The following is a 21,232-nucleotide window of genomic DNA, read 5'->3' on the forward strand; positions in this document are numbered from 1 at the left end:
GTGTATCAAGATTAGGCTGAATGTTAAACTTGAATTAATTCTAGAGCCATCCACTGTTATCTCTCATAGCCCTTCCGTTGCTTTAGAAAGTTATAGTCAATGAATCAATCAACTATTCAATCCCTTCTAGTTTCCTTATCCTCCTTCACAAAGGGCTCTGATGGTAACAAAAGAAAAAATGCATAAAGTGATGCACATTCAGACATAGCTGGCAATCGGCCAGCAAAGGAGTACTGATATCCTTCGTGAAAACTATGGCGTCGAGAGACTCGTCATTTTATGGGTCTCTTAACTGAGTGTGGTTTTTCCAAGATCTTGCAATGCCTACCGGGCGTCCTACAAATACTCAAGTGACGTGTAGGATGTTGGGAAGCTATGTCTGATGGAAAACCAGTGACACTTCGTCCCGCGGCATGCTTTATCTGCTACTTGCAGCCGGACGGCAGAACAACTCATCCAGGAGTCTGGCTGTGGCTTGGACCATCCCGCTGCCGCCAAGTTCCAGACGCACGTCCTGGAGGGAGACTGGGCAAAGGTGCGGGCTCTTTCGAGCTTCTGTTGCACGGAAGTGCTCACGCGTTAGTTGGACATAATCCGGTGCGCAAGGAGTGCATTTCAACTGGAAAAAGTGAACTGTATTTTTTAAATTTTAGATTGGGTGGGCATTGTGCTTACATTGTCAGCATTTGTAGGATCAAATCCCGGCAGCTGCATTCGAGGGGGTGAAATGTAAAAACGCCTGTGTTCCGTGTATTGGGGTTGCGTTAAAATCCCCTGGTGGTTAGAATTAATTCAGAGTCCCCCACTACGGCGTGCCTCATAATCAAATTGTGGTTTCGGCACGTAAAACCCCAGAATTCAATTCAAATCTCCAGGGTGAGAATAAAGTAATGATTTCAATTCTACTGCTAGAATAAACGCATATTCTCTCTTCACTGAGCATGTCAAAAGATTAATGGATGTTTCAGGACCAATACAGGTTCCGTATTGACAATGCTGTAGTAGACACTTGGTGCAGCAGACACGTGAATTACAATAAACGGGGGGGGGGCAAGGTGCCATCCGTCCAGTTCAGTATCGGGTGTCACTTGTATCAGTAATGATTAAAGTAATAACCTCTTCATCACATTTCCTTTTTTTGGTGATCACTGATGTACCCCATTCAAGGACATGATTGCACTTGTGTACATGCTCGGCAAGTGCATTGGGCAGACGGTGGTTTTGTCGGCGTCGCGCTTGTGTTTCTAATTTTTTCGAGATATTGCCAGTTTCATCGATGTAGGTATAGTTGTAGTCCTGACCGAATGAGTTTCCAGCGAACTCTTGGAATATTCCACTGCTAATCCTTTTCATGCTTGGTCAATGGTCTTAGCAGTGCTCCACTTAGCATTAGCACCGAGATCGGCTGTTTACATACGCTCGATGATAAGAAGGGAATAGAGTGAAGTTAATTCATTCATTATACCGGCCTTAGTACAAGAGCGTTGCTATTGGATGAATTGTTCACTCCTAACATAGTTCTTAAGGCACGAAGAAATATAATGAAAGATGGAAGAATCAAGAAAGGACCACAGGAGTTGCCTTGTCTGTTCCGTCTTTATGCTTGCATCTTCAAGTATATTTCTTTGCAACTTAAAAAAGCCATGTCAAATAAACCATATTTAAAAAGCTTCCAGTTGCTCTTCTTTTTTCGTATTGTCAGACGGTATGTGTCCATTTCTCACATGTCTCGTCATCTTCGTTGTTTCACCATAATGTACGTAAACCAACAAACCCAGCTAAGAACCCTTGTGCACCATTTTCTTTTTTTAAGTTTTCAAAGAGGAAGTTGGATGCTCTTTTAAATGCAGTTAGCCACCAGGTAAGGGGTGCCTAGGTTATTGTGGAGAGCATTGTATTAGTATATGATAGGCTTATGTGTATGTTAATAATTTTTTTATAGTATCTACTTTCACTTTTGACCGGGGCGGCCTCATAGGTTGAGTGGATAGACGTAGTGAATTTTTTTGGTGCTCACAGTCGCAATGTTTTGACCTCTTGACAAAATCGTCTGGAAATGCATGTCTGCTTTGTGGCTTCATGAAAGAAAACTGCTTTGCGTGTTTCAGGCGGAGGCAGATCTCAGTGAACTGAAGGCACTACTTGAATCACCCCAAGCATATGTAGTGAGTATGAGCACAATTGTTCTTGACATTTTCACGTAGGTTCTAGACATGTGCTTGCCTGATGTTTTTTGTGCCAGTATCCTGCTGAATCAGTAAGCAGTGTTACTATAGCTGCATGAAGATGTTTAATACAGCGTGCTAGTTGTGCAAGAACTTGAGTCAAAGTGCACTATTGTCTTGTGGCTTCAAGCCGTGGTAGCACTTGCTTGTAAAAATATGCAGGCAAAGGTGATGAGTTCAAACACGATTTTCTTGTTTCAAAAAAATTCGGTCATGGGCTTGTTGTTACATTGTTCTTGAAAACCAAGTATTTGCAGCGCAAGGGAACAGGACATGAGGGATGTTTGTGTGCCTTTCATCTCCTTTGACTTGCATGGCAAATACTCAGTTTCTTGTGTGTGTTGTGTTCATATGTGATACACCTTCACTTTGAGATGTGTATTCCTTCTGTGTGTCTTTGTTTTCCGCAAAAACCATGTTGAACTAACTGGCCCAGCGTCGCACGCTTCTGCAATGTGTTCCGTGTATGTTCTTCACATGTATTTGTGCTCATGCTAACCTGCTTCACTATTAAACTGTGTGACCCTTTGGTAAACTGTGTGACCCCGTGTTGTCTGCGAGTATAAGACTTCATTTTTTATTCAAGTTGGTGTGAGCACAGTCCAAGCGTGTTATTTGCCTAATTGTACCAGACTGTAACACTTGCAGACATTCTTGTGCATAACATGCACACAAGCCCCACCACAACAGTATTTGTTCGATCTCTCCACCAACAGCCTGTGAACACTGCTTGTTCACTGCCTTGCGATTTCGTAATCCTCATGTAATATCACCTTCATTTCCAGTTAAACTTGATTCTTCATCGTCATTTTCTCAGTGCGCGCATATAGGCACTGTAGTGTTGTAAAGAAAGGACACACATAAATCAAAGATACCAGGGCTGGAACAATGTAACGATTCTATGCCAATGCCATTCCTTTTCGCGCCTCGTCAATGGTCAAAGCGGGGCTCAACCTGCTTTATCAGTGGGGTCAGCCAGTCATGAAATGTCGATGATAAGAGTTCCAAATGAGTGGAAGGAATTTCTACATTATACTGGCCCTCTACATGACAGAAATTAATAGCAATAAAACAAGTAGGCCTTCCACGTGCTTTTCGCTGAAAGCTTGCAGTTACATAACAATACATGTCTAGAATCGTAAATACATGCATGTTTAAGACAGCCAACTGCAGTAGTTCAGATTGGCAGATCACTTTTAATGACATCTGCAAGGGGGTGGTAATTTTACTAAATGGTAAATTACCATCCACTAGAGAGTGGCAAGGAGCTTCAAAGGCAACCCAACTCGGGTTTTTCAGAAAGATTTGCAGAGTACTATTATTGCTGCAGAATTATCTGTTATCGTTACCGTTATTACTGGAATCATTCTTCTGTATCCACTACTGGCCCGAGGCCTGGACAGGGAATGTGCGAAATTTTGTAAGGTAGCTGTGCCATACATCTAGCTTGCCCAACGAAGATGGCCGACTTCCGACTCGCGGCACTGTCGAAACCACAAAGGAAGGAAATAGACTAGGAGGGACACTTGCGTGACAACTTTGAAGCTGACTCGTAAAATAGATACAAAGGAGAGGCTGAGGCAAGTTGTAATTCTTAGCTCCCGAGTGTGCAGAAAGTATAGGCAATGGTAGAGCAGAGAGGTGGTCGGTAAGGGTCGATCTTGACGAGGGTGTTGCAAAGAGCTGCCACAAACCAAATAATGCCCTGAAAGGTCTGGCAACCGTGTAGTGCCCATTTCCCAAGAGCCAGTGTGCAGATGGGCCTTGAAGGAAAGAAGGGAGAACGTTAGGAGGAGCCGAGGCTAGATGCCCGGCATAGTTTGTTTTTTGTTTTTAACATCGGAGCTGTTTAAGCTTGAGGTTGATCCCTACATGGTGTTCGCAGCTTCGAGCGAAATGGAGACAGTGTGAAATGAGGAGAGGAGGTGCAGAGAGAGAAAGACAAAGAGCAAGAGAAATAAAGAAAACAAAATAAACTTTCTTGGCGAGGCGGAATTCGAGCCCGGTTACCCACGGTCCTAAGGCGAGCGTTGGAACCCCCCTAAGTACCCACGCTTGCAGAACATGAATCTTAGGAACACCATATCTTACGAGCCTCCTGCCACATCTGTTGCCTTAAATGGCACACTAATGGTCTTCTAATAATTTGTACCCATACATCACATGTGAATTAAGAATTCCAAAGAACCATATGCTGTCTTCTCGAACGCCCAGTGTTGTTGGCAGTTCATGAGAAGTACCTTCGTTATGTTGCCAAAAACTCCTCTGGAAATGAAAAAAATATTTTGCATGTCTTTTGTCATTCAGCTTTTCATTTCGACTCCAATTATGAGACGTAAACCAGAAAGGGTTAACCGTTTGATCGTGCTCTCAACGCTGTCGCAGGAGATGCTGTTCCTGGTGCTGGAGCAGAAGTACCTGGAGTACCTGGAGGAAGGACGGTTGCTCGAGGCACTCCAGTGTCTCCGCCACGGACTCTCCCCACTCCGGCACAACACGGAGCGAGTCCATGAGCTCTCCAGGTGAAAAACCAAGCAAGGATGGGCTGTTTGTTTTTGTATGTGTGCAATCAGTTCTGCTTACGAGCGGCAACAGCCCTGTGTATGGTCAAAACTCGCGTTCTCTAGGCCAGTGGGGCCGAGTTTTATCCATATTGTGGCTAATCCATTACTTTTGGGGCCCCTCAGCAACGAGAATTTTGGCTTCGCAATTGCTTGGGGACTACGTTTTTGTCTTTCTCAGGTTATCTGCGTCAAGTGCCCTAACAAAGGGTGCGCAGACGGTAATCCAGGGTCCGCAGGATAGTTTTCGATAAATAGTGCTTTGCACATGACACGTGGCATTAAAACATTTGTCTGTGGGTTTCTTTCCTTTGTTCTTCATATTTGCCATATTTACTCGATTATAATGCGCCCCCGAATCTAATGCACACCCAATCTTCACGGGCTTACACTAAGACGCCATTTGCACTTCATTGGCCACAGATGGCAAGCACACGGGGGCGGTACTCTTGAGCGATCACTCATAGATTTATCACTATCACTTTCGCAAGACGCTGCATCGGACTCGTCAACGTGTGCGTCCGACAGCGCTCCTGGCACAGCACAGATAGTGAGCTTGGCATAGCGCCAGAAACGCGGGGGCCGATAGCGCCGGCGCATCCGGTGCCGAGTCAGGCGAAATCTCGCGACAGTAATAGTATCTACAAGAGTTATTAGCCGAAAAGACCACTCAAGATTGTAGTCGACCGCAAGACGAACCAACAGTAACCTTTACAAAAAAATGCTCTGTCGCCATTTTGTGATGGCTCTGTCAGTCTGATGGCTCTGACAGTAGGCTGTTGCCAATCCTACAAACGCGGTAGGTGCACGTTATATTCAGGTAAATATAGTGTGTGTAAGTGCTTTTTGCATAAAAGATCAGTTGAAGTAAGCGTTTGTGTTTCGGGCTTCGTTGTTCCCGTGTCGCCGTTAATTTTGTGCTACCTGTCACCATAGCAGAGGTGTTGTCCTAATATGCTCCAGATTGGAAGCTGTTGCTTTGGGGATGCAGTCTGGATATCACCTATTGCCAGTGGCGCTGGGTCTTGCATAGACATATTTTTCAGTGTAGCAATACTGTGCCTGAAATACTTAGTAATTTTCTCCATTGCTACGCTAATATGCAATACCTTGACACCCGAGTCAAGAGTTGTATTTCTTAAACCCGCATTGACCCTAGCGGAGGGTGGCCTTTGTTGCAATAGTTTGATCACAACGTGGCTACTTTCTTGGTTCCTTGTCTGTAGTCTAGGCTGGCTACATGCTTGGCTGCTTTCGATAACTCTTCTTGTTTGCTACATGCTTGGCTGCTTTCGATAACTCTTCTGGTTTAGAACCTGGCAACCCTGCTTTAGTGTAATAATGCGCCACCTTCAGCCACTCAACGTCATGCTTAGCTGACTGTAGATGTAGCTCCCAGACGCAAGCTATATACCTTCTACCTAATTGTACCACTAATCGTCAGATGAACAGTGCTTGCTAGTTGATTTCAGTGAACCCAGTTGAACTAGTGCGCAAACATTTATTAGTATTTTACAGTTTACATTCATGTCATTAAAATGCATTCAGGCAATAATACGTACAAAGTTTTTTTGAGGGAACGCCACTTTTTCATAAACTCTTGATCTTGACATCTCGAATGAATGTTCAACCACGCATGATATTTGGGTTCTAAAGATTATACGTGAAAATGTAGAGCAATAAAAAACAAAAATTAATGAGAGAACTTAGTGTAATTTTGGAACTGATAGTTGAAAGGTTTAAGCACAAGTCATGAGTTGGTGTTGGTGCAGAATGTGTGCGGTCTTGGCAGTTATGTTCTGCAGATATGGCACAATGGCAATAATCGCTTTGCATGGCGACAAGCAGCAGCACGAAGACTGATGTGACTAGCACATGTGGTTTTAAAATAAGTGCCGTAAATAACGCATGGGAATTTTTGTTGCCTCGCGTAATTGCTGCTCTGCATCTTGTGTGCAGCTACATGATGTGTGGCAGCGCGGAAGAGCTTCGGTCCATGTCCAACTGGGAAGGCAAGACCCACACGTCGCGGCAGAAGCTCATGGAGAAACTCCAGAGTGAGTTTAAATCAGTTTGCCTTCCCTTGCATCTTTATTTGCGCTACAGCTATGCTTTTTTTGTCTCGCACGGCAATCGTAGAATCATGAAAAGCCATAGATTTGTTGTAGCTGCTGAAGAACTGGCAAACATCTGCCAGTGATTTCTTTCTTTTTTTTTTTCTGGACATTTCTGAGATCCTGTTGTCTGTAAACTTTTGATGCCAAGTGTACAAGGGCCAGGCTTGAAAACAAATGCGGGGTGTCATGAGATGCAGCCAGCGATGCTGCTTTCATCATCTTTTGTCTCCCGACTGCACATTCTGCATCACGGCAGTCGATTCGCTCGGAGCGAATCGACTCGGAGCGAATCGACTTCCTTTCAGAGTGGAACCCCGAGCCACTGTTGCCTGTATTCCGGGATAACTTTGTGCTCATTCGAGCTACACTCGCGGAAGACTTTCTGTCTGTGGCACGGAAGGAGAAGCTACAGGTAACGAGCTTCTGCACATACCCGCCATGGTTGCTTAGTAAAAATCTCTGGCATTGCCCTGCTAAGAACGAGGTCGCGGGGTCAAATCCCAGCCGCGGCAGCCACTTTTCTATGGGGGCGAAATGCAAGAACGCCCGTGTACCGTGGTGCATTGGGTGCATGTTAAAGAACCCCAGGTGGTCAAAATCGATTCGGCGTCCCCGACTACGGCGTGCCTCACAATCAGATCGTGGTTTTGGCGCTTAAAACCCCAGAATTTTTTAAAGCTTCTGCACATGTTTTATTGCGCTAAGCAGTCTGGCAGAGTTTGACGGCACTTTACGATGTCAGTTTCTCGGTGCACATAAAGGCTCAGAGTGGCTTACTACTTGCCAAAACACGGAGCCTAGTGAGAAAATAAAATTCCAAATTAACACTGGAGCAGCATATTTTATCTCTTATATTGGGATAAGTGCTGTAGTACATAAAATGTCCATGTTTCTTGTTACCCAACTTAAAGGTCAACTGCAGTTAAATTTCACCTCCGCTGATTTGGTCATAAGTGAATAGTAATAGTGTATACAGGGTGTTTCATTTTAGCTGCACCAAATTTTTAAACATTGCCTGTGGCAGATAGCACAATTATAATCCTTGATCTAAACTAATCGATGAGGCGGCCATTACTTCCACGAGAAATCAGAACGCCTAATTGAGTAATTAACATAATTACGCTAGTCAACTTTTTAATTAATTATTTTACGGCACATCTTTCAATCTACGAATTATAGCCTTTGAGTTCGCAAGGCGTATCCACTTGGAACGAATTCTCAGGACTGAACCAGTTTCGAGATATTAATTTTCAAAGTGTCCGACAAAATGTATGGGCGTTCCAGTTAACTTTTTGAGGAAAACGCTGTTTTATGCATTGAAGCACAAAGTTAACTGGAACGCCCATGTATTTCGTCGGACACTTTGAAAATTAATATCTCGAAACTGGTGATGTCCTGCGAATTCGTTCCAAGTGGATATGCCTTGCGAACTCAGCGGCTATAATTCGTAGATTGAAAGATGTGCTGTAAAACAAATAATTAAAAAGTTAATTAGCGTAATTCTGTTAATTACTCAATTCGGCGTTTTTATTTCTCGTGGAAGTAATGGCCGCCTCATCGATTAGTTTAGATCAAGGATTACAATTGTGCTATCTGCCACAGGCAATTTTAAAAATTTTGGTGCAGCTAAAATGAAACACCCTGTATAGTCAAACCTCGATGTAACGAAATTTTACTTGCAGCGAAAAACTTTGTTATATCGAGAATTTTGTTCTATCAAGGTTTCGTTAATTCAATGAAACTAAGATGGGGAAATAAAAATTGTTTGTTACGTCGTGAATTTCGTTAAATCGAGGTTTGACTGTACTTTGACGCAATCTTGGCAGTGCTACAGGGCTGGTTATAGTCTAGTTTTCTTATTTGCAGCCTATAGCACCTAGGCTGATGACGCATGCACTTGTTGGGTACGACACAAGTCCCAGTATGTCACCTCCTGAGATTTTTCAGCGCACTGTGGCAAGCCGCGGGCGACGGCTTATTTCAGAGTTCATGCCGAGGAGCTGTGCATTCGCAGTCACGTGGCACTTTCAGTGAGCGGTATACTGGCATCATTTTATTTTTAGTTTCGGTATTGGAAACGTCGGCATTTGCGAGCCTTTCGCGACGTATCCGCTCGTACTTCAAACAATACTTGGTTGCTCAATTTGTGGCGGCTGCTCAATTTCGGTGCACTTGGCTTTTAAATGCAGACGAGAGCGTGCGGACTATTTCCAGGGGCGCTGTCGCGCCTGCGCTTCGCCTCCGTGGCTTTCTCCCCAATGCCACAGAAAGTCGTCTGCCAGTCTAGCCCGCCGGCTGCAGACTTGCGTGCCTGTCTCGCCTCAAAAGTCTTTTCACCGTGCGGGTGTGTGCGCAGGTTTTCTGCCGGCGAACGTGATGCTCCCTCCCCGGCGCCTGCGGGCGCTGTTGGGCCAGGCGGTGGAGTTGCAGCGGGACCGCTGCACGTACCACAACGAGCCCACGCAGCTTCGCGGCGACCCGTCCTTCATCTTGGACGACAACTGCTGCCTCCTCACCGACCACGTCTGCTCCCGGGAGCAGTTTCCCTGCCGTACCATTCAGGTAACGGCAGGCGTCTGGCGCGGCGGGTGTTTTTGAGGCCAACTGCATTGAAATTTCACAAGCGGTATTGTAAGCGAGTATAATGTACTCTCGAAGCAGCCTTGGCAAAGCTGCTGGGCCAGTAATAAGTAGAGCTTTTACGTGATCGTAAAGCTAGCTAGGCTTCCCAGCTAATGGTGGCCTAGTCATTTTTGCAAACAGCGTGCTTGTACTGTCACATGGAAGATGTAGACGTGGCTGAAGTGGTGAACACATGAGCAAGAGACAAGCCTCAGCATGTGCAGCTAGCACTTGGCCGTCATTTTAACTATGACCGGTGCCGCCGTCATTTGGTCAAATGTGCAAGCGCACTTGGAAATTATGAAAAAAGGTCAATGGCGGTCATGTCACACCCCTTAGCAACAGCTCTCAAGAGCAACAGAAGCCAGCTTTGAACGCCGTGATTTTACTGCAAGCACCGGAAAGTGATTGCAAGTGCCGGGGGAGGGGGGGTGGAAGTGCGTTATGGCTGCCATGTTTTGAGCACCACCTATTGTCTGATTTTTTTAATTAGCAGCCTTTAAGTATCACTTTAGCCAACAAACCCTTACGTAAAACCCCCTTTTGAGGGTCCTCAAAGACTATCAACTGAACTGAGGTGAGCACCTGGTGGGTCATTGTAAATGACAGAGGTCACTTTAGGTTCTCCATCGTTTCCAGTGAGCGGTAATGGCAGTGATCTTTTATTTAGTTTCGTAATAAAGAAACGTCTGCTTTTGCGGGCTTTTCTTGATGCATTCACTCTTGAAGGTAGATTTTTGCACAGAAGCTATCTATCTGCGCAATCTTAAACTAGGCAAAACGCTTATGTAAATTTTGTTCCGTATGCCTTTATCACTTGGGAGAACTATTTGTCACGTGAGAATGTGAGCCACTGTCAGAATGTTTACTGCAGTAGTCTTCATCCAGAGTTTTCAGAATACAGTTAAACTGTCGTATTCTGTTTCTTCTGAAAATCTAAGGTCTTCATTTGTAATTTTCTCCTACTTGTGTACATCTTTGCCTTAGGCTAAGTGCTGGCACTGGTGAGACTGCACGGCCCCTCAAAACTCTTGTACACAGACAATATTCAAACCCAAGCATAGAGTGCCCCGTAAAAGGTGTCCCAATTCTTTTTTTGTTTTTCATGTATTAATCAGAAAACAGCAATAACCTTCTGGAACCTGTCCTTCAGAATGCTCCCATTATAGGGCACCTCAAGCATCAAGGCAGACAGTTGTTCGTTCGAAGCTTGAAAGGCCAGATGATTATTTCTTTTGCTTTCGCTTATGAATGTAGAAATGGATGTGTAGATGAAAGTGTTTTATGGTGATGGAGGTTTTTATGGGGGCATCCAAATTATATAACTCTGGAAAAGGCATGTTGTGCTAGCATTTTAATTGAAGCACAGGACCCTATTTACGGTTGAAACATTTCAAACGAACAGAGGAAAGAAAATTACTCCTTGTAAACTGCTCTTGGCGTGGTGCGCAGATTCTCAACGACCACTGTGATGAGGTGTGGTACTGCCGATTCTCCCATTCCGGTGAACTACTCGCTACGGGATCCAAGGACTCCACTGTGAAGATCTGGGAGGTGAATCCGGTGAGTTCATCGCACACGCACTACTACTCTGTGGTTTGACTGTGTAGGTTGGCAAGCTTACTGAGCTCAAACTGACCAATCACGAACTGCAACTGTGTCAGTCAAAAGGTGTGAAATACAAAAGGGATGCGAGAGATGTCACTTAGAAGGCGCTACTTTTCCAGTAGTTGGTCACACATTATGGGGTACGGTTCGGGTTGCATCAACTCTCTTATCGTCACATGTAATGCTGGAGAAAAGGACCGGCAACATCACGTGGTGAAAGTTGTCCATGCTCTAGCAACAGCAGGGATCAAATGTCTGGGAATGTGGCACTGTTGCTGTAGACCACCGGCTTCTGTGCATTGCAGAGGGCCTGGGTAGGCATTGTAAAAATAAAGGGAGGCTATGGTTTCACATATTTTGCAAGATGGTGTATGAACAGGCCTGACAGTGCGTTATAGTCTGCAGTCCACCGATTGCCTGCACCAGTTCAATGTTTCATTACATGCGCTTTCGTAATGCCGACGAAAGTATTAAAAAAAAAGCTAGCTCAATTTCGTACTCTCACAAATTTAGTGCGTTCTGTGGAGTTGCCCTGTTGCCACATTAAGAGTTTCTGTATGTGCTTTTACCCATGGTGTGATGCTGCACGTTCACTCTCCACGGTTGCAATGTGCACCTCATTTCGCCAAGTGCAGCCAAGTGGTTCCAAAGCATACAGATACAGTAAAAGCTCGTTAATTCGCACCTCATTAATTCGAATTTTCGAATAATTTGAACTAAGTGGCACAGTCCGGCCATGCTCCATAGAGCCCCATGTATTGAAAAGCTCGTTATTTCGAATGCTAATCCGGCCCGCCACGGATAATTCGAACTGCGCGCCGCCGTAGCCAGCTCGCAGTCTCTGCTGTTAAGCGACAGATGGCGCGACATACACTATCATCATCGCGTGTTTTTAGGGGGCAGCACTTGCGTTTATTCGCAAATGCTCTGCCGCATCGTCATGGACAGCGGGATACGCAGTGCGTTCGGTGGCAACCCCGAAATCGGCCGTTCTCTCCGTCGCCAGTGCAATCGCAACGTCTAACTTCTAAGCCTCTCTTTTGTTCTGTACGCGTCCGTCGCAGACCGACACTGCTCGCGTGCCGCTATGTCGTCGCGTGGAAAATACCGTGCCAAAACGTTGAAGGAAAAAGTGGAAATTCTGCGGGAAGTGGATGCAGGGAAGCAGAGTAAGAATGAAATTGCCAAAAAGCACGATATACCGAGAAGCACGCTGTCGACCTACATCCGCAATAAGAAGACTATTGAGGACTCGTACGCGGCTGAAACTTTCGCCAAGGATCGGAAGAGAATTCGTACAGCAAAGCACCCGGACCTGGAGGCAGCGTTGCTCGCATGGATTAAGGAAAAACGGAGCCAGGATATCCCATTGAGTGGCCCCATCATTGTAGCGAAGGCGGCTGATTTCGCGCTACGTCTGAACGTCTCCGACTTCGCCGCTTCGGACGGGTGGTTTCACCGCTTCAGGGACAGACACGACCTCGTTTTCCGCAGTGTGTGCGGCGAAGCCAAAGCCGTAGACGCGGAAACCTGCACCGTGTGGCGGAATGGTGCGCTACTAGACCACCTGAACAGGTACGCACCATCCGATATTTTTAATGCCGACGAGACCGCCTTGTTTTTTAAACTCTTGCCGGACAAAACGATCACCTACAAGGGGGACGTGTGCGCAGGCGGCAAACGTTGCAAAGAGCGGGTGACGGTGTTGCTCGGGGCCAATATGACTGGAACCGAGAAGCTCCCCCTATTTGTGATAGGGAAGTCGCAAAAGCCTCGATGTTTTAAGAACATTCGCACGCTGCCGGCCGACTATTCAGCAAATAAGAAGGCCTGGATGACGGGCGAGCTTTTCAAGCAGTGGCTGAGGAAACTCGACCGAAAATTTGAGCTCGGCAAGAGGCAGATTCTCCTCCTCGTCGACAACTGCTCGGCGCACAAGGTGGAAGTCGAGTTGAGAGCCATTGAGCTGGTTTTTCTTCCGGCTAACACCACTGCGGCTCTTCAGCCTATGGATCAGGGCGTTATAAAAGTTTTGAAAAGCTTTTATTGACGCCACGTTCTCGAGAAGTTGCTCCTGTGCTCCGATAATGAGAAGAGCTACACCGTCACTCTGCTCACAGCCCTGCACATGCTTGTGCGTGCCTGGAATCAGGTAACCACAGAAACAATTGCGAATTGTTTCCGGCACTGTGGTTTCGGAGCCCTTAACGCAGACGCAAATGAAGTTGAAGAGGACGTCCGCGCTCCGGTTCATGTACGGGAGGTGCTCGGCGATGTGGACTTCGCCGATTACGTGAATGTCGACAGCTGCGCAGCGGTGTGCGGTGCCGTGACCGATGATGAAATCATCGCCCAAGTCGTCGGCAAAGACGAAAACCCAGCCGTGGACGATGACGACGCGAATGATGATGATGATGATGATGATGTTGGTGAAACACCGGTACGACCTTCGTTGGCACAGGTGATGGACGGACTAAATCACGCCCGGCTTTTCTTCAGTTTCGAAGAAGGCGAAGACGATGCTTTCCGGCTCATTCGAGCTCTGGAAGATAAAGCAGCAGCAATCGCTTTTCAGAGGCAAAAAGCAGAAAACCATTACGGACTTTTTTTGCAAATAAATGTACCTAGAGGTGCTCTACCTTGTTTTTGTCATCAGATGTGGCTTTCTTTAATCACTTTCGTTAGTTCGAATTTCAGTTAATTCGAACTCGTTAAGTGTCCCCGTGAAATTCGAATTAACGAGCTTTTACTGTATTGTGTAGAGACCAGGCACGACTCGCCAATGTTAGCACTGCCATTTCTCCATCATTAGATGCACTGTTTGTAGGCTAGGGCAAGATTGTGCAGAGATCTTCCTTACCAAACGTTAGCTTGTGCTCTCGTGGTTAGCAGGGGCCGCGCTTTCGTCAGCGGTCATCAGCACGGCTAGGCAGGAGCGCTAACTAAACACCTCATACTCACTGACGTAGAAGGGAAAGCAAACATTTGGAAAGCAAAGTGCTTGCATGATCTCGTCTCTGATGTTGACATAGACCTGCATGGCCGCTCGGAGCACCTCTAACCAGGGGTTACCAATCTGTCCAGTCGGCCATGCAATCAAGTGTGAGTTGGAGGACAAAAAATGTCAGCCGCTTTTCGGCACCATGTATGGTTGCAGTCCCTCGGTTTAGTTTGTTTGACTATGTGGGAACCCTCGGGTCCCATAACCGCCGCACGGGCAGCGAACGTCGCGTCAAGCGCATGCGTGCCAGGGAGAGTTGGGAGAGGGGAAACTTTCCTTCCGCGGGCGGCGCACGGGAATCGCAAGCGCTATCAGCGCCACCGGGTGGGTCACGCGAGATCCCGCTGATATCGCCCGGGTCTGATTGGTCCCCAGCAAGTGGCGATGGTGGAAGTCTCCGCCGCCGCTCCCGTATTCCCGCACGTGGTTAGTCAACCGCGTTCTTGCCGCGGCAAACGCCGCGGCCCCCCCGTATTCCCCAGTTGGTAAGTCGGAAGCCCTTCTTTACCTAGTGTATTATTCTCTTCGAGGGAACCCTCAGCGATGTCAACTATAACTAGCTGGCCTGCTCGAAGTGTTAGTTGCAGTCGTAATAAATGCTTTCCGAGTGTACACGTGGTTGTCGGCTATTGTTTCCTCGAGCTTGTACCGGACCGCGGTTGATGCGCAGGCATGCGCCAACTGCGGGGCTCGGTGTGTCGAGGCAGAGGGCCGTTGGCATCCCCCCATATCCCGACAACTAGCCTGTTGTAGTTAATAGATTAGTTTCACAGTGTCCTAATTTTCCTGGTGGTGCACAGGTACTATGCCTAGAGCAGGTTCCATTGGCACCATTGAAATGTGTGGTGAATGTGGCTTTATTTGGGGATCATTCACTGACGGCATGGTTACATGGTTTACATTGCATACTGTGCAGTGTAGTCCACTGTCAAAGGGAAGATCAAATCAGTAGTCCGGGCCTGATTATAGCTCAGTTTATACGTGAAAGACATTGCAGTAATTTCAAGAACTTCTTCCCTGTAAAGTTCGTATTATGTTCAACTCGTACTGGTTTGAATACTAATTAGGTGTTCCACTTAAGAGCATATTATATTGTACCTGGCCTTGAAACCTTAACTCTTTCCGTACCACGCCCATTGGACACGGTTAGCCCTCTATCAATGTTTCGCTTTCGAGACCTTCCGCACCACTCACGGACATACTGCGCTATCGGACGTGAAGGAGGAGGAATAAACTTTATTTGTGTAGCAGATTTGTGAGACCTAGGCCTCTCTATCTAGATGACGGCCTCGAGCCCTTGGGCTCTGGCGGCATCTTCGGCCTGCTGGATTGCCTTAAGTTGGTCTTCCGGTGCAGAGCTGAACAGCGCGGTGTCCCACTGCTCTCTGGTCTTGTGCGTATTATTCTGTGTGGGTGTCCCAGGACAAGCCCAAACCATATGTTGTAAGTCTGCCCTTTCTTGACAGAATCTGCATCTATCGGTGCAAAGTTCTGGATAGTAACGGTGGTAGGCCACCGGGTTCGGATATGTTTCTGTTTGCAACAAGCGCCATGCTGTCGCTTGCCGTCTACTTAGCGAGGAGTGTGCCGGGGGGAAACGGGCCCTGCCCAATTTATAGTGTTTGGTTATCTCGGTAAAGCTGGTCATCTGGTCTCTCTCCGTTCCCAGTATTTGTGTGTCACCTGCTCGGTCCGTCAGTTCTCGAGCCAGGTTGTGCGCTATTTCGTTCCCGGGAAGGGAGGAGTGTGCAGGTGCCCATATAATGTAAACATCTCGATCTTCACGAAAGTTGGCTAAAATTCTTAGTGCTTCCGGCGAGATTCTTCCTTTGGCATAGTTATTGACGGCGGAACTATATCTTTGTTTTCTAAGCAGTTAGTTATTTTCCCACGAGGCGGGGATTTTTAAATGCACTCCGAAGTTTCACGATCGTCAAAGGAGAAAAAAAAAATGGCCGCCCTCTATCGATGGTTTGAAATGCTGCTTTGGAGACCTGCAACGCTCACGGACACACTGCGCCATCGGACGTGAAAGAGGAGAAACTATATTTTTGTTTTCTAAGCAGTTCACTTTTTTTCTGCCAAGCGGTAATTTTTAAACGCACTCCAAAGTTTCGCGATCACCAAAGCGGAACGCAAAAATGTCCGGCTCTGGAAACGGCGCGCACTCTTCGGGAGAACGCAGATATCGCAATTCCACTGTCCATGTGGCTGATCCTATCAATACATCGAATAGCAGCGAGTCAGAGGACGCTTGAGTCTGAAAGTGACGACGACGCAAACCAGCCCGGAACATCGGCGACCGCAGCCCGGCACGGCCAAATGTAGTGCTTGCGGTTAAATTTTTGTAGCGAAATACCTGTTCAATGAAAAACTTATATTTTTCGGAGATAGTGCTTAATAGATGGCAATACATTTTGTATATCTCATAATTTTCTTAACATTTTTTTTCTTAGATACAAATGTTTATTTACAAACTTTGTTCAATTTTATCGTACAATCTTGATTTTAACAATTTATATCTTTTTTATTACATACATCTCGTTAATAAAACTTTTATGCATGAAAAGTGCATTCATTTTGCTTTCTGTTTATGTATTACATTAAATATATTGAGTGCAGTAGTTCCTTCAGAAAAAAAAGCATCTGCCGTAACATACAAAAAACACCTATTTTCCCCAATGGTAGGGAAAGAGTTAATGAGCTTTCTAAACACCATAGAAAGAGTTTTCTATGGTGTTCGTGCCAAAAGGGTCAGAATTTGAGCCACCATTTTCAGACCACTGCTTTCAGACCACAGCACTGCTATCTTGTACGTGTTCGAACGTCGGCTTTTTGAACGCGTACAAGATAGCGGCCCTGTGGTGTCTTGAGTTCTGCCGTCTGTTGAGACCCTCATCATGGCTAGAAGCACTGCTTCATAGTGTAACAAAAAAACAGGTTGTGCAACATCGTGATGTGCGCATCACTGTGTCTGCGTGTCACCTTGTCGTCAACCTGTCCTTTGTTATCCTACGAAGCAGCGCGTCTGATGTTCCACCAACTAGCCACCATCGCACTATTACTAGCATGTGGGTAAGACTTTCTTCCTCACTCACGTGCGTGCAGACGACGCTGACCCTGTCCCTGAAGCGAACATTGGAAGGTCACCCATACGGTGCCTCCTATGCCGCCTGGAGTCCCGACGACACAATGCTGCTCGTTTGTGGGCCCGAGGATGGTGCGGACGTATGGCTCTGGAACGTTCAGGTGGGTGCCTTCTGCTTTACCCGGTTGATAGTGACCACTTCCACTTCTGCGTTGAACTGTGCTTCAATTTGTTTCACCAGTTGAACGTTGCAGCAACTGCACGCCGCTATTCGTTACAACAGAGGACGACCTTACGGCCTCAGAGCACGAGGCTGTTATTTCTGAAAAGTGGACGTTAATGGCACTCTGTTCTTTTTTCTTTTTTTCCAGTCGGGCGATCTGCGAGTGAAGATGACCAACCAACCTGAAGACAGCATAACGTCATGCGCGTGGCACCGCGACGGAAAGAAGTTTGTCTCGGGCGGTATCCGTGGACAGTTTTACCAATGTGTGAGTGGTACCTCCTTGGCACGCGTTGGCATGTTTGCCAGCAAAGAGAAGCTGTGTTGGATGATTTCTCTCACCTCATTTTTTATTTTCTCAATTACCATTGACACACATGTGATCATTTTGTCGGGCCAATAGCCAAAGACTAGGTGATTGTCGGATCTGGACATGAAACAAGCGAGCTTTGCCACTGCGACAACGCCATTATTGACACTTATTGGTCATTAACACAATTAGAAAGAAGGCATTGGCAAGAGGAGTTGTACAATTTTTAAAGACCAACTGGTGAAATGAACACAGTGAAGTGTGAAGTCTACGAAAGCAGACGTGACAAACAGATCTAATGCAAGCTAACTACTGCAAATGAAGTCCTCAATATTTACTTAAGGGGGCAGCCTGGTTCTGAAAGTGACTGTCTTAATTTTTCAACCAATCTTAATGAAATAATGCATACTTGACTAGCTTTTCATGCTGATTTCAAATATTATTTTGTTTCTTTGTGCAGGCCAATTATTTCCCGAGATGCTTACAAATCACGTACCATTGTTTCGGGCCTCCATTGTCAGAAAACAGCAAACGAAAATTTAATTTTATATGCGTGGGTCAATAACACGAAAGGTGGACAATGCAATTACAGTAAAACCTCGATAATTCGAAGGTCGCCGGACCGCGAAAATTCTTCGAATTAAGCGGATTTTCGAATTAACCGAAATGAATAATAAAAAAAAGAAGAAGTTACCGCAAAAAGAAATCACCTTTATTTTCCATGTCCGAGAAAAATTACTCAAATAATCACCGATGCGGGATTACTTGGCGCGCTGGTTCGCCGCCCCTAGTGCCATGCTCTCCAGCTGGCTCAAAAAACGTAGCATACAAATATCACCCGCACTGCACTCAACAAAGTTGCGGACGATGTTCACGGAATCGATAACTGCCGCGAAAGCGGGCGTGGTGGTGCTTGACTCCAAAAATGCACCATCAGGGTTCCCATTGAGTTCATGCATTTTCGCACCCAATTTTTCGGACGAATTGAGACCCCATAGTTCGATTTTGCGGACTAAATCGCTCTTTCCTAGCCGCGCTACCCAATCTTGGAGGCCGCCATGTTGGATTTTGCACTGGCTTGAATTCCAGTGGCTCGCTGTATAGCCTCCAAGATTAGAACGCGCGCTATCAATAGAGAGCTCGCGCAATCCTCCAGTCTCGGAGGCCATGCCATCGTTGTAATTATATGGACACTTCAAGCGGATTTTCGCGGTCGGCGTCGCCTTCCTGAGGATCCATACAAAGTCCAAGGGCGATAAAGTCATCGCCGCGCGCCCGCCGTATGTGCGAGTGACAGCGCGCGGGGGACGCGCGCTTTCATGGAGAGCGAACGCACGGCGGAGGCGACTTCCTCCCCCGTGCGAAAGGCCGTGGGGGGGGGGGGGGGGCGACTTCTACTCTTCTAACGACTGCGTACTTAGCGCCGGAGCGGTTTCTCGCGCGCAGCGTATCTTGAAAGCGATCTCCAGACGGCTCTGACCTTTCGTATGGGCTGTGCACTCGCCGCTCAGTTTCCGTTGCAGCGATAGACCGCACGAACCTTCGCTCGCGCGCAGCGTATCTTGAAAGCGATCTCCAGACGGCTCTGACCTTTCATATGGGCTGTGCACTCGCCGCTCAGTTTCCGTTGCAGCGATAGACCGCACGAACCTTCGCTCGCGCGCAGCGTATCTTGAAAGCGATCTCCAGACGGCTCTGACCTTTCATATGGGCTGTGCACTCGCCGCTCAGTTTCCGTTGCAGCGATAGACCGCACGAACCTTCGCTCGCGCGCAGCGTATCTTGAAAGCGATCTCCAGACGGCTCTGACCTTTCATATGGGCTGTGCACTCGCCGCTCAGTTTCCGTTGCAGCGATAGACCGCACGAACCTTCGCTCGCGCAGCTCTTGAAAGCGATCTCCAGACGGCTCTGACCTTTCGTATGGGCTGTGCACTCGCCGCTCAGTTTCCGTTGCAGCGATAGACCGCACGAACCTTCGCTCGCGCGCAGCGTATCTTGAAAGCGATCTCCAGACGGCTCTGACCTTTCATATGGGCTGTGCACTCGCCGCTCAGTTTCCGTTGCAGCGATAGACCGCACGAACCTTCGCTCGCGCAGCAGCGTATCTTGAAAGCGATCTCCAGACGGCTCTGACCTTTCAGTATGGGCTGTGCACTCGCCGCTCAGTTTCCGTTGCAGCGATAGACCGCACGAACCTTCGCTCGCGCGCAGCGTATCTTGAAAGCGATCTCCAGACGGCTCTGACCTTTCGTATGGGCTGTGCACTCGCCGCTCAGTTTCCGTTGCAGCGATAGACCGCACGAACCTTCGCTCGCGCGCAGCGTATCTTGAAAGCGATCTCCAGACGGCTCTGACCTTTCATATGGGCTGTGCACTCGCCGCTCAGTTTCCGTTGCAGCGATAGACCGCACGAACCTTCGCTCGCGCGCAGCGTATCTTGAAAGCGATCTCCAGACGGCTCTGACCTTTCGTATGGGCTGTGCACTCGCCGCTCAGTTTCCGTTGCAGCGATAGACCGCACGAACCTTCGCTCGCGCGCAGCGTATCTTGAAAGCGATCTCCAGACGGCTCTGACCTTTCATATGGGCTGTGCACTCGCCGCTCAGTTTCCGTTGCAGCGATAGACCGCACGAACCTTCGCTCGCGCGCAGCGTATCTTGAAAGCGATCTCCAGACGGCTCTGACCTTTCGTATGGGCTGTGCACTCGCCGCTCAGTTTCCGTTGCAGCGATAGACCGCACGAACCTTCGCTCGCGCGCAGCGTATCTTGAAAGCGATCTCCAGACGGCTCTGACCTTTCATATGGGCTGTGCACTCGCCGCTCAGTTTCCGTTGCAGCGATAGACCGCACGAACCTTCGCTCGCGCGCAGCGTATCTTGAAAGCGATCTCCAGACGGCTCTGACCTTTCATATGGGCTGTGCACTCGCCGCTCAGTTTCCGTTGCAGCGATAGACCGCACGAACCTTCGCTCGCGCGCAGCGTATCTTGAAAGCGATCTCCAGACGGCTCTGACCTTTCATATGGGCTGTGCACTCGCCGCTCAGTTTCCGTTGCAGCGATAGACCGCACGAACCTTCGCTCGCGCGCAGCGTATCTTGAAAGCGATCTCCAGACGGCTCTGACCTTTCATATGGGCTGTGCACTCGCCGCTCAGTTTCCGTTGCAGCGATAGACCGCACGAACCTTCGCTCGCGCGCAGCGTATCTTGAAAGCGATCTCCAGACGGCTCTGACCTTTCATATGGGCTGTGCACTCGCCGCTCAGTTTCCGTTGCAGCGATAGACCGCACGAACCTTCGCTCGCGCGCAGCGTATCTTGAAAGCGATCTCCAGACGGCTCTGACCTTTCGTATGGGCTGTGCACTCGCCGCTCAGTTTCCGTTGCAGCGATAGACCGCACGAACCTTCGCTCGCGCGCAGCGTATCTTGAAAGCGATCTCCAGACGGCTCTGACCTTTCATATGGGCTGTGCAC

At 47.6% G+C, this 21,232-nt stretch overlaps 1 protein-coding gene across 3 annotated transcripts in view; it reads left to right on the forward strand.

The window, feature by feature from the left end:
* The window catches only part of LOC119463394 (WD repeat-containing protein 26), a 46,144-nt gene that overhangs the window by 8,268 nt on the left and 16,644 nt on the right, over positions 1-21,232 (forward strand). For 2 of the 3 annotated variants that reach the window (XM_049656680.1, XM_037724237.2), the window contains 8 exons: positions 436-535; positions 2,109-2,165; positions 4,611-4,747; positions 6,746-6,843; positions 9,248-9,465; positions 10,978-11,088; positions 17,243-17,383; positions 17,594-17,713. In XM_049656680.1, the coding sequence (XP_049512637.1) occupies positions 436-535; positions 2,109-2,165; positions 4,611-4,747; positions 6,746-6,843; positions 9,248-9,465; positions 10,978-11,088; positions 17,243-17,383; positions 17,594-17,713 (982 nt within the window). The remainder of the gene's footprint in view (positions 1-435; positions 536-2,108; positions 2,166-4,610; positions 4,748-6,745; positions 6,844-9,247; positions 9,466-10,977; positions 11,089-17,242; positions 17,384-17,593; positions 17,714-21,232) is intronic. The other variant, XM_037724239.2, reaches the window with a different exon arrangement.

Source organism: Dermacentor silvarum, chromosome 9 (assembly GCF_013339745.2).
Source record: "Dermacentor silvarum isolate Dsil-2018 chromosome 9, BIME_Dsil_1.4, whole genome shotgun sequence".
NCBI lineage: Eukaryota > Metazoa > Arthropoda > Arachnida > Ixodida > Ixodidae > Dermacentor > Dermacentor silvarum.